Source organism: Charadrius vociferus, unplaced genomic scaffold (assembly GCF_000708025.1).
Source record: "Charadrius vociferus isolate BGI_N301 unplaced genomic scaffold, ASM70802v2 scaffold62, whole genome shotgun sequence".
NCBI classification, from domain to species: Eukaryota; Metazoa; Chordata; class Aves; order Charadriiformes; family Charadriidae; genus Charadrius; species Charadrius vociferus.
This window is the reverse complement of record NW_009647419.1, coordinates 4,951,654-4,964,728: the sequence shown is the minus strand read 5'-3', so window position 1 is coordinate 4,964,728 and position 13,075 is coordinate 4,951,654. Positions and strand designations below refer to the sequence as shown.

Sequence of the window (13,075 nt, the reverse complement as noted above, 5' to 3'; positions counted from 1 at the left end):
AGGCATTTAGAAAAAAAATAATCAGAAAAACGGAAAAGTAAATTAGATAAATTTACTTTTAAGCAAATACAAAGATTTCTTTTGCCCTGGGCATTCTATGTAAATACCTAAACTATGTTTAAAAAATGATGAAAGCATACTTACAAGATCATAGTTGTAAAGTGGCTGACAAACTTTTTCAAGTGTGCATAAGTATTTCACATTATCTTTTGATTCATTTGCTGCATCTGTGATTCTGGCATCTAGCTCCTGCCACATCTAGAGGGAAAACAGTACTGTAAAAAACTTCATACATAGTGGACTATTTCTTTAACTTGCCAGAAGTAAACTTTGGTAAATTAATTTTTAAAGGCATTTTCAAAGCAGGCAATAGAAGTTATTTTCATTTATGATAATTTTTCTCTGTATCTCTAAAAATGTCTTGTTATTTGTCTTAATATATTAAGCACACCAGCACCATATCTAAATTTTCCTCTCTTAATTCTCTCAAGAAATATCTCTTAGATGCAATGAAACAAAATAAATATCACAAGCTTTGTCTAATATAGTAAAAACCAACCAAAAAAGAGAAAAAATATTACCTTAAGTAGTTTAGAATGTCCAACATTCAGAACATTAATGACAGCTTTGCAGTTTGGTCCTTTGATCTGCTCAATAATAAAATTAAATTTAGCAGACATACATTTCCAGTGCTCTAGTTCAGTTAGTGGACCTGAATCATCAGCTTCTTTCCTCATCTGCTTACTCTCAATCAGAACCTGCAATGAAATTGAAAAAAAAAAAACAACCACAAAAGTCTCCTATAGAGAACAGACAAATCATTATAAAGAAGAGAATAAACACTCTGAAGATACTAACTTAAAAAGGAACATGCTTGCAGTTATTGACACATGAAAAGGGTTCTGATTTGGAAAAGCATCCTAAGTCTGAATTGAACTTAATCATATTCTTAAACTGGAATGAAGGCAACTAATACATATGTTCAACTGCTGTCATAAAGCGGGTGAATCTCAGCAAACACACATATTTTTTTCTTTAATCAGAATCTATGGATTGAAATGCACCAAATGTAACTTCAGTTGTAAAAAAACTTGAAGAACTATTTTAATAAAACATTAAATATCAGACAAAGTAATAAACGTACTCATTTGTATGTTGATAAACATGCAGCCGGCTCTTTTTACATTTTTATTCTGTGAGATAAACACACTAAACACAGTATGCCCTTGTAAGTAAGAGTATGTCCCAACCTAGCCAGATTCTGTATTTTGATGGTTCTGTGCTTTATCATGGAAGCGTCAAACACTAATTTATTGGATAACTGAGACCTTACCATGTAAGACTTACAGAAGAGCAAAAATGCCTTACTGGGCCTGGTCAAAGCTCTTTCTAAGAGTAGTATCTCATACCATGAATGGCAGCAGAAACTTAACAGGTTATGTATAGAGTATACCTAACTGTATATATACGTGGTCCTCACCAATGTTATTACTCCTGCATCCTTCTGTCCTCTCCTTCTTACTACTTGTGTATTAACTGTTCAGAAACTCTTATTCTTGCTAGATTGTAAATTCCTATGGATAAGGACTACCTACTTTTAACTACACTTGTGCATAGAAGCGAAGGACTTGTCTTAGGTGGAGATGCAGCCAAATCCTTCAGCTAACTTCAGGCAAGTTTCATGTATCATTTATAAATATCTATCCATATTCATGCTGGATTCATGGGTTAAAACAAAAACTTACCTGTTCAATTTGTCTATACCATATCATAAGTACTTCTTCTAGCTGGTGAACCATGTCAGGATTATCAGCTGCTGCAGTTACTTTCTCAAAGGACTGGAGTTTAGAAAAACTAATGTAATCTATTTTTTCCAACTGAACAGTTCCTTCAATGCTTATTATAGCCCCTGAAAAAAAATAATTACAATACAGAAACAATTAAGACTCTCAAATTAATTTAGACTAGTGTAAGTTTAGGAACATATGTCTGCAATCAGTGTTGTTTCAATACAATAGCAATTTTACTGCACTTACATAAAGCATAAAATTCTTATTTTAAATCCAGTGTTCCTCCTTAAAAGTAATGTATCACTAGAGTATTTTCTCAAGTAAATAATCTACTTGTATTTATTATGCAAGTAATTGATCATTTTATTTTTCCTTGCAGAACGTGAAAAATTCCTCACCTATGTGCTACTGCCTGTAAATGGAAATTCTTAAGTAGAATTCCTATAGTTCGATTACTCCTTAAATGTAACATTTACCTTCTAAAAATGAAAGGTATCTGTTAATTGTTTCCACAAAATTCTGTTTGTCTTTTGTATCCTGTTTGGTCTGACTTAAAGCACCCCAATTATTTGTTGCAAGGATAGCCGGGAGAAAAATCTTTTCTATCATATTCCTAACACCATGTAGGAGTCCTTCAGTGGCATCCAAAACACCAAAGAATATATCCTGCATTGTAACAGAACGATTGTTAGTAATGCAGTAACTTAGACTGGAAACAGTATCATAAAATCAGTGTATTTTTTTATAAAGGCACTCAAATTTGCCAATGAAAACTTTAATTTAAGGAGATAAAATCTTTACAAAATACTGATACCTGCCATATGGCCATAAGATAATGTTTTCAATAAAAAATGGAAGTCAATAAGGATTTAATACAGTTTTAAATGGCTGCCAGGTTATATTTTTGTAATTTCAGTTATTTCCCTATCATACAGAAAGCTTGTAATTTTTTTAATAGTACATAACAATTAAAAATATTCTAAGTGCCCCCATCTACAATTAGGTACTAAATAATGAAATGCAAGTAGCAAAAATGCTCGGAATGTCCAAAATGTCTGAAATTATATTAGAAGCAATTATCTGACTGAATGTATATTACTTTGGATCAGAAAAAATTTTTGTCTACTCTCCAAAACTAAACTTTACAAGTTCTGACTAAATTTAGTATTCCACAATTTTAAATGTCCCTCAAATCAGTAAATATTAACATATTTCATGTAACAAACTTCCTAGAACATAAATTTCCTTTTCTGATCACTTCAGTAAGGAATCTGATGCGAAAGTAATATTTATGACATGAGACTTTTGATAAAGACGGATCTTGTGTCTTACTTCTAATAGTGCTTTTCTCCCTTCACCTTCTCGGCTCTCAAAAGGAATAAAACATTTTTACTATCTAAAGTATATAAATTAATAATGCATTTTCTGTTTGAAGAATTTGAAATCATATTAATTAGAAGATATGTATATAGGACTGATTCTTATCAATTTACAGTCCCTTGAGCACTGCCTGAATATCAAGATGTGTAAATAAATGAAAATCAAGCCCACACTTATCTAAGAATTTGCCTTGTAAAGCAGAAATCTCATGCTACATAATTTACATAGGATAAATGTGTATTTCACACATTCAAAGACACATAAAAGAGAAAGGTACAAGTAAACTTTTCCTCTCCTGGTATTTGTAATAAAGTCTTCTCAGTGAATGCTTCTAGTTCTGAGATTTTGATCACATCGAAAATGCACTTAGTGGCTTTAACCTCTTCAAAAACAGCAAGGAGAATGAGAAACTAATCTAAATGCTGACTTCTTTAACAAGAGTCCTGTCAGACACTGAATTACAAGAGATACTGAGTATTTGCTGAAGTAATACAGCTATTCATTGTCTACCCAAAAAGAAGAGCAAAGAGGGTGATATAGCTAAACATTCAAAAATTCAGTTACCAGTAACTTTAGTTAGGTGACAATAGTGAAACAAATAATGAAACAAAATAGCTACTTTTAAAGTTTTTAGTTTTTAAAATATATAAGAGAATACCTCATGCATAGTTTTTGCATTTATAGGGCTGTCATTCTTACAACGAATGAAAAATAAGCATAGTCCTACAAATTTGTCTGGTGTGTTGTCCACATAGAATTGCATCATTTTACTTCCTTTTACAACTCCTGGAATTGTCCGACCACATTCTGAAAAGAATTTCATAGGTATCACTATTGTTAAAAGTAAAGATACTATAAAATGCTTAAAATCAATATAGTGAAATAAAATTCAACAAAGAAATAATTAATTTTCTTCTTTTGTGTGTAAGAGAATCAAAACCAGCTGAATTCATGCCTGTAATTAACCACACTATTGAATACCTACACCAAAGATAGAACATACATCTTACAAAGCAATTTTGGTGTATTGTATTGCACTGAAAGAGGAATTTGGTCAGGCCCATCATTCTGGGTTAATTTGCTTGTGACTGAGGTACTTTGTTTATTCACATTCACCCTATCAAACAAAATGTGACACCTAAATGAGAAAATAAAGAATATAAGATACCAGCAGGTCCTCTATGACATAATCCTATGCAATTTGATAATTTCATATAAATAGGTAAGGGAACAGCATGTTCAGTGCTTAGAGAAGCATTAGGGATTTTAGACATTGATTCTAATTCTCTACTGAGTATGTGAAAACTAAAAAATTTCAAATATTTGTAATAAATGCATATTCAGACAGGTTTATGAAAGTGCTCTCTAATGAACTGGGGGCATAACTCCTGTAAGAAAAAGTTGCAACCAATTTAAGATTTCAGAAGAACTTTTATTTTTATAGCCTTCCTTCCAAGAATGGCTGAAATTGACTGGAATTATTCTAAACAATTTGACTTGAAGTAAGCATTTAAAGTATGAATTTTCAGTCCTTATAGCATAAGGCTGCAAAATTGTGAACAAGTAAAAATAGATTTCATCCTGGGAAACATTTAACAAGATTAACAATAGAAGCCACTACTACATCTGCCTGTCTTAATATTGCTAAAAATTTACCTATTCCTGGTGCTTCTCCTTCTTGGTAGAAAACTTTCAATGTTTTACTTCCTCCCTTGGCAAAAAAAGAATCAAAGGCTTCCAACTGTTAAATCAAAAAGTGAATACTTGTTACTCAAAATATTTTTCTTTGCCTTTAAGACATGCAGAAATAATTTGACCATCCCACTGTTTAAAGTTTTAGAGGCATGTAATGTTTTTCCTCAAATACTGTGACGAGTTACAAAACAACATAATAAATATTTCAAACATTGCCTTCAAGTACTGAACCTGCACACACAGGTGGCCTAGCCACTGATAACTGTACATCAAATGTTTATGGTCTTGTGCAGTAACGCAAAGACATTGGAGGATATTCTGTCACTTAGAGAGATCTGTGAGTCTAAAGTTTCAGCTGGAAGTAATTGGTCATAAGAGACTTAGAAACATACACAGTAGATTTGCATGACTTGACATACCCTGCTATTGCAACCCTACCGCTAAACGTAAAAGATTAATTTGTAAAAGACGAGTAACATGACACATAAGGATTTTATTCCATACACATGAATTGGCCACATTGGCTCCAAAACCTTTTCATGATAACAAAGATTCTGCTGACCTCTGGAAGGACAATGAAATCACATCTGAGGGAGATCATGCTGCCCCATAATTAGCTTGCTGTACCTGTCCATAAACTGGCCTTCGTAAAACACTATGAGTCTCTAGATGGCCACTTTGATTTTGTCATGTTATACCAGGTGCTTTGGACAGTAAGGATTCAAAGCTTTGAAACACACATTATTTGGGTATGGATTATCATTCTGAAGAACCTGCCTGAAGTTATAGCTAGGGTTTCCAAAATCTGAATTTTCAAACTGCCCTAGGCAATTTATATGCCCTAGTAAAACCAGGATATGTGATTTAGCAGAAAGTGAACAAAGGTCTGAAAGCACTGAAAGAAGGCTTGAAGGAGGTCAGAAGGTACTGATCTGGTCAAAATCCAGCTTCTTTCACAGTCTCTGTAGTTATCTGTAAGGATGACGCACTCAACAAGATGTGACTGAGCACTCAAATTGTCCAACTGAAGGGCTCAACCTTGGCAGTGAGACCTGTTTTTCCCCCGTCAAAAAAGTCAGAAATTTAGCTGGCACGTATGTCTGGAGATGCATCACATGTTCAAGCACAAAGCACACACCTCTAGATGTGGCAGACTTCTTATGAACATTATTTTTTCCCCATAACAAATAAATACAAAATCTGAGTAAGCACGATGATAGGAAAATGAGTGACACCCAGGTGGACAGAATTTGAACCCACTCTTTTGAGAAGACAAAATTGTGCAAAAATAAAAGTAGTAAAATCAAGTCAGCTCTAGAAATGCATTAAATTGGTAAAGTACTGAAAGGCCAATGACAAAAATCAGAAAAAGATTCACTACTACAAAAAGCACTCCAACTTGAGAGGAAGAGAAAGGTGAACAGTAACTTTTGGGCCTGTATGACTTTACACAGGAGGTAAGATGTAAGCTGTCCCCGTGGCTACTGCTTCTGCAAATAGCTTCTGGTTCAAGTCCGTGTGGTACAAACACTGTGAATACACATACAGGCTAATCCTTTAAAGGGTAAAACTTAATTCATGGATGTCAAAGACATGATATGTATATGGTAATTTACTAAATGACAATTTGTTAAAGGACAATGTTGACATAGCCCCAGCAGCCTAATGTGTTTATGAACAAAGTAAAACTGGAAACCGGAAAATTTCCAACAATAAAAAGTTTTCAGATGGTCCTGAAAACCCAACCCAAAACCAAAACAAAACTAAAAAAAGAAGCCTTAAGAACCCAAAGGTTCTCAAGTGTCTGAATTAGTCAAACTCAGTATAGAACAGCAGTTTTACATGAAGTTAGGATGATCTAAAACTATATACCATTTAGGAACCTTAAAAAAAAAAAAAGGAAACATTAGTTGACTGACAACACTTAAAGCATCTCCATGTTGTGTAAACATAAGTACTGTTTAAGTACATTTTATGATATATAAATATCAGTAAACAAACAATAAGCAACAAATTTAGATTGGGACGAAATTTGGCTTGTAACTGAACACCTGAAGTTCTAACAATTGATTTGTTTGACCAAAGGAGACAATATCTGGCCAAGTTTTGAATGCTAAATCAAATCTCTCTAACAGACACAAATCACATCATGCAATCAGAGAAGACAAGGGCCATATTTTTTTACATACAGCCATACTGAGTTTTGATATTCTAGTAAAAGAACAGTTTAGCTGGTTGCTCCTGTTTGTTCAATCACTTTGAAATGCTATGAAAGACACAACATGAAAGACACGCAAAGAATGACTTTCACATGTGCCACAGGTTTGGGATCTACTCACTCTATAAACCCACTTTATCTCATCTTTTAAGCATTCAAAAATAAACAAAGCATTCAAAACCAGAAATTATTTAATGGGTCTTTCCAAATATAATGTAATTAAATGGTGTAGGATTAATCTTCCCTCTTATTACTAAATAACAGTCTTAATTTTCAAAATGTTCCTATGAAGTTACACATATTTTTGAACTTATCTTTGGCATTTCAATGAGGACTTGCTTAACAAATAAAAATGATCATCTTTAGAATATAATAATATCAGGCTGAGATGGAGGAAACTTGTTGGAAGTGGTGGATGTGACAAGAATCCCTTGGGTCAAAATAACACCAACAAATTTTTTTTTTTTGAGGTAAGAAAGATGAAAAAGTGACAATCAAAAACCTTGGGAATATTTGCAAATCTGTCAGGAAACTAAGCTGAATGATTTAGTCAAGTATCATTTTAGATGAGTTGTGTGCCCCATTAATCACATTTTCTAGCAGAAACAATTGTAATGATGGATAACACTTCATACCAACTACATATTTTGACTAATAATTGAAATCAACAAACATATAGAACAGACTCACCGAAGGGACATCCAAAATCATTTCTTCCACAGTTGTTAAGTCTAAACCTAACCTGACACTGAGAACTTCAAATATGTATTTATATGAAGCATCAACTTTTGTTCTTCGATATTCTCTTGCTTCTTTGTATCGAGCCTAAAACATTAATGATGTATTTCAAACTAACAATACACAAGCGATTACAACAATGACCTGCTACTTAACTTGAAAGTAATGCTGAAATCTATTGTCTTGTAATATAAGACTACAGAACAGCCCTACTCTTTAAAAATATCTAAGAGGCTAACAGAAGAACAAATTATTAAGAATTATTAGAAAATGTAAAGTCAACTCTGTGAATATGGCAAGGAAAAGCAAACATTAAATGCACTACAGGTATATTTTAAGATATTTGTGTGCCATATTAACTGATTTTATTTTTCACAATCAGTATTTCAGTTTATTATATTAATACATAAAGGTCACAACATCAATTTAAAATTGAAGTATCTAGAGTGGGTAAATATTTGCAGGAACTAAGCTGTGTATAGCTTCACTTCAGTGTAAATTGTTCAGTTAGTATCTCCTGCTTCCTTCTTCTATTACTTTAAAATAAAATCTTAAAATACTGCAAAAACTGAAAACAAAGACTTATTCACTTTATATCAGCAATAATTTAATAAAGGAACCGAGTATAAACACAAAGGAAAAAAAAGAAAAAAAGCCCAATTAATATAAAATGAATTTAATCATCTGAGAAAAGATCTTTAAATCTATTTCAAGACCAAAGGTTGAATAATAACCTGTTTTTCTTTTAAAACTTCTTGCAAGGACAGAACTCCACTTGCACTCCTGCAAAACCTAGACAATTTTCGGCTTGCAAGAGAAAAAGACTCTTGGGAAGAGCAAAAGCTTGCTATTTGTCGACTATGGCGAATAGATCTGGCTACAGCATCTTCTGATATAACAGGAGCAGGCACAGAACTCTCTACAGTGAGATAAGGCCCAGCACTTTTTGCGGCAGCAAGACTGGGCCCAGCATCTTCTCCAGTGTTTGAACTTTCTTTATTATTTTTTTGCACCCCCTCCATTCTGAAATGTGGGAAGGAAAAAAAAAAAAGCTCTGTTTATAACAATTCATATTTTTCAAATCTACTTTTTCAAGGAGACAGGAAGGAAGAGCAAGGTAGGGAATAAAAACATGAAAAATAAGAGCATCTCAAAACTGACTTTCCAGGCATTTTACGATAGGTTACAAATGTCAATCTGAAGATGATTACTGAAAGATTTTTTTTTAAATAATTTACCATGTGTTTATATTTTGTGAACATCTTTCCATATTTTTTAAATATAAATACTTCCACTGAATATCTGCTGAGAAATAGAAATGGTTTAGAATATAAATGATTTGTTTAATTTTTAGTTTGCAATATATACTTATATTCAGCAACTGAGCTTACAAAAGGTCTTGCATACACTTCCATAGCAGGTTTTAAAGCATTGTTCACATAAGCGCTTACACATGATTTTTATACAAATGCCTCACCACGCATAATATTCTTAACATGTGTGTTTGCAGAAATACTGCAAGAGGTGTGCTCGGTAATATTTTTTTCAGTGGAAAAAAATTAATTTATCATCAAAGATCTTCAGCATAATGACTGTCAACCCTTCTCTTAATTCTGTGCCAACACCCGGGAACACTGCAGTTCATAGGGAATGGATGTTATTCTTTAACAGGAGAAAGGAGTTTCTCTGTCCATCTCATGGTGGCCAGGGACTAGCAGGTTAATTGTCCTAGATGAGGATGTCTAAAACAGCCCAAACCAAAGTATATTCATGGCTGACTGCTAAGCAGTAGGCTGTTACACAAAGGTGGCTCCTTCCATTTTCTTTCCCGTTCTACTCCAATAACACATAAGCCTAGGAAAGATTTGGTTTCTGAATCCTAAGCCCATAATTCAGGGCTACAAAGAAGCATCTAAATCCTTTCTTGCCATGTTTTCCTGTTATGGGGCATACTCATTCACTTGCATGTGCTGACTTCCATCAATCCCATTCAGTAGATCTTAACACTCATAAGTAAGTATATACAGAAAATTAAAGTTTCATTCAGTGTGCTCAAATCTACACATGGATTGAGCAACTAATTTTAAGGCACTGTAATCATCAGTAGAGCTATACCTCAAGTTCTTACCTTGTGTCTAATTTTTCCTCTAAAAATAGCTTGTTCAGTTTCACAAGGATGTTACAATGGAGAAATATTTTATAAAATAGATATTACGATATGCCATTAAGGTCATACCTAAGATAACGGATAAAAACAAAAGCACATGTTATTCTAATCAGAGTAGTATAAGAATTAAAATAACTATCAAAAATTACCTAGTAGCTCTTGCAAAGTCTTAGGGCAGCCAACCACAGCTGTAACTAACATACTCTCTTAAGCACTATTGCCTGACTCAGGAAATCAGAAGAGGGGCTGGCACAGAAAGCAATACCTGGTGCTACGTAACTCCTTATTTTTGCCCATGATTAGCAAAACGGCCACTGTTCTATGGACTTTCTCATGCCATCACCTGTTACAGAAAATACTCATCTCTTTCTCAAAGTAAAAATACTACAAAAAAACAACTTAGGAAAGTCACGGGGGAAAAAAAGGGAAATGTAGAATCTAAATGAATTTATTCTTTTCTTTTCCTTCATGTTGATCTGACTGAGCTGGTCATCTGTAAGGTTAGCAAGGGTACTCTCCTCCTCAGCACTCAGGTGTAACAGGTTGGATGTTAATTTCCTTGCCTTTTAACTGGTCCTTTTGAAGTTGGACAGTAAAATTGGTATTTTCTCCCAAAGCTCTAGATAAGAGAGGTGGTGTTCTCATAGCTTTCTTTAAAAACAAAGACTACATTGTGTATCGCCACCCTCCCTGACTCCCCAAACATCTGTACTCAAGATATTTAGTGGCTCAGCTAAGACTTTCACACTTTTCAAAAAACAGCACAAACTCCAGCTGCCTACCTGTCCTAACAGCTGATGTGCTTTCGTATTAAAGCTTCCTTTCCACCTCCAAGATGCCCTAAACCTTTTCTACAGGACCTGCTCATGCAAGAAAAGCGAGCATGTCTTAGAAGGTAGGAGGATGAGTTGAGGGAAGTGGAAGATTCCCAACCATAGAGCATGAGGGATACTGACTTGTGGCTCTCTCCGGCAAAGCTGAGGCGCCTGAACTGGAACTACTGCTTTGGCAAAGAAATGCAGAGCCCCACCGAGCTGGCTGGAGCTATGCCTCACGACGCGGGGAGAGGCGAGCAGCCCCCCAAGGGCACAACCACCAACCGTTGCCCCCTCAGGAGGCGGGGGGCGGCGCAAGCGGCACCAACGCCCGCCCCGGGGCGAGCCCTCCGCGCTAGCCCTCACGGGGCCAGGCGTCCTGCCTCGGCCCTGGGGCTATATACCGCGGCGGAGGGAGACGGGGAGCCGTGATGAGACGGCCGTTAGGAGGAACGGGGCCTGGACGTTAGGACGGGGCCGTAACGGCCGGGCCGGCACCCCTGCTTCTTTCCCCCCCGCCTCTGCCGTGCCCGTGCGTCGCTGCGGGCCCGGCCAAAATTCGATCCCCCCCGCCAGAATCTGAACCATACTTCTGGCGTAGAGAGCGTGCTGAGCTCAGCTCAGCGACTCGATACCGTAAATGCCCTTTCCCGGGAGTTGGTTTTAGATGTACCCATGGAAGTTCCTTAAGTAACGCAGCCAGAATTCCCCACCACGAAAGCGCTTCCCGCTCAATTATCCAAAGCGTGTTATTTGCCCCCAGAGTACACAATGCTGTTTTTCACACTGAGCTTTTGAAAGAAAAGAGGATTCTTCTCTTTCAGACCTGAAATGTGGGAGTTATAGTTAGTGGGAGGTGTCCCTGTCTATGGGCAGGGGGGCTGGAACTCGATGATCTTTAAGGTCCTTTCCAACCTAAACCATTCTATGATTCTATGAAATCATTGGTTACAGTAAGTGTCACTGCGTAACCCGCAAGGGTGTCAAGAAATCTCTCCCCCCAGCGCTTGAAGAAACCGACATCTCTCCGTACTGAAACGAGCGCACGGCGGCTGCGTTTGCAGACGGGGCAGACAAGACCAGGTTCCCCAGACACCCTAAGGTGCCGCCAGTCGGAAGGATTTACAAAAAAAAACCCAAAACCAAAACAAAAAAAACACGTCATTCCAGCGGAGCTGCGGATAGAGAGGCGCACCGTCACGCCAACGCGGAGGATCCGCGCTTCAGCTGATGAACTCCACAGCCGGGGTCGGGAAGACGAGGGACAACGACTCCTTCCCCTTAGTGCTTTTTAGGAGCGAACAGGCAGCCCTTGATCTGCCCCGACACCTTCCCATTGCTCCGCGGGCAACCTCCGGGAGCCGCGGACCGCCTGGCGGGACGCTCCTGGGGCGGAGCGGGGCGAGGTACCACCTCCCGCGGGCGGTGCCACCTCCTCCGCCTCCTCCTTCTTCTCCTCCTCCTCTCCCGACATGGCGGCTTCAGCAGAGCTCATTGAACTTGCCTTCTATAAGATACATGAATAAATCCTAACCACAAAGTGTAAACAAAAATTAGGATTAAGTTTTTGTGAGACAATGCTTTATATTTTTCCTCAAAGCCTCTAGCAGATAAGTGGAATTATTTTACTCCTATATGAAATGCATGTGAACATGGAAAAATAAATACCATTTTCAAAAGTATCTAAAAAATTATTCAGGTATGACCAGGACGTGATCTTTATTGTCCATGAGTGTATCTCTTCACAAAAAAACTCCAGAGCACAGGTCTTATGAGGAGTGGCTGAGGGAACTGGGGTTGTTCAGCCTGGAGAAAAGGAGGCTGAAGGGAGACCTTCTCGCTCTCTACAGCTCCCTGAAAGGAGGGTGTAGCAAGGTGGGGGTCGGTCTCTTCTCCCAAACAACAAGAGATAGGACAAGAGGAAAAGGCCTGAAGTTATGCTAAGGCAGGTTTAGGTTGGATATTAGGAAAAATTTCTTCACCAAAAGGATTGTCAGGCATTGGAACAGGCTGTCCAGGGCAGTGGTGGAATCGCCATCCCTGGAGGTATTTAAAAGACGGGTAGACGTGGTGCTTAGGGACATGGTTTAGTGGTGGGTTTTGGCAGTGTTAGGTTGATGGTTGGACTTGAGGATCTCAAAGATCCCTTCCAACCTAGACGATTCTATGATTCTATGAAGTAGGAGAACCTTGTAATTACTTTTCAGTTGTTCTACGTTTTTTTTTTTTTTTAGATACACTTGTCAAGGCTATCCCATCATTCACTTTTCAT

The 13,075-nt window shown here is 36.9% G+C and overlaps 1 protein-coding gene across 1 annotated transcript in view; it reads right to left on the bottom strand.

Annotated features, from left to right (window-relative positions):
* DNAH8 (dynein, axonemal, heavy chain 8) overlaps positions 1-8,633 on the bottom strand; it is a 145,019-nt gene extending 136,386 nt beyond the window's left edge. The window contains exons 1-8 of the mRNA XM_009880463.1: positions 8,556-8,633; positions 7,774-7,908; positions 4,827-4,911; positions 3,829-3,977; positions 2,267-2,456; positions 1,746-1,909; positions 582-758; positions 145-258 (exon numbers count right to left, since the gene is read on the bottom strand). Of these exons, the coding sequence (XP_009878765.1) occupies positions 145-258; positions 582-758; positions 1,746-1,909; positions 2,267-2,456; positions 3,829-3,977; positions 4,827-4,911; positions 7,774-7,794 (900 nt within the window). The 5' untranslated portion in view covers positions 7,795-7,908; positions 8,556-8,633. The remainder of the gene's footprint in view (positions 1-144; positions 259-581; positions 759-1,745; positions 1,910-2,266; positions 2,457-3,828; positions 3,978-4,826; positions 4,912-7,773; positions 7,909-8,555) is intronic.
* Between the last annotated feature and the right edge of the window lie 4,442 nt (positions 8,634-13,075).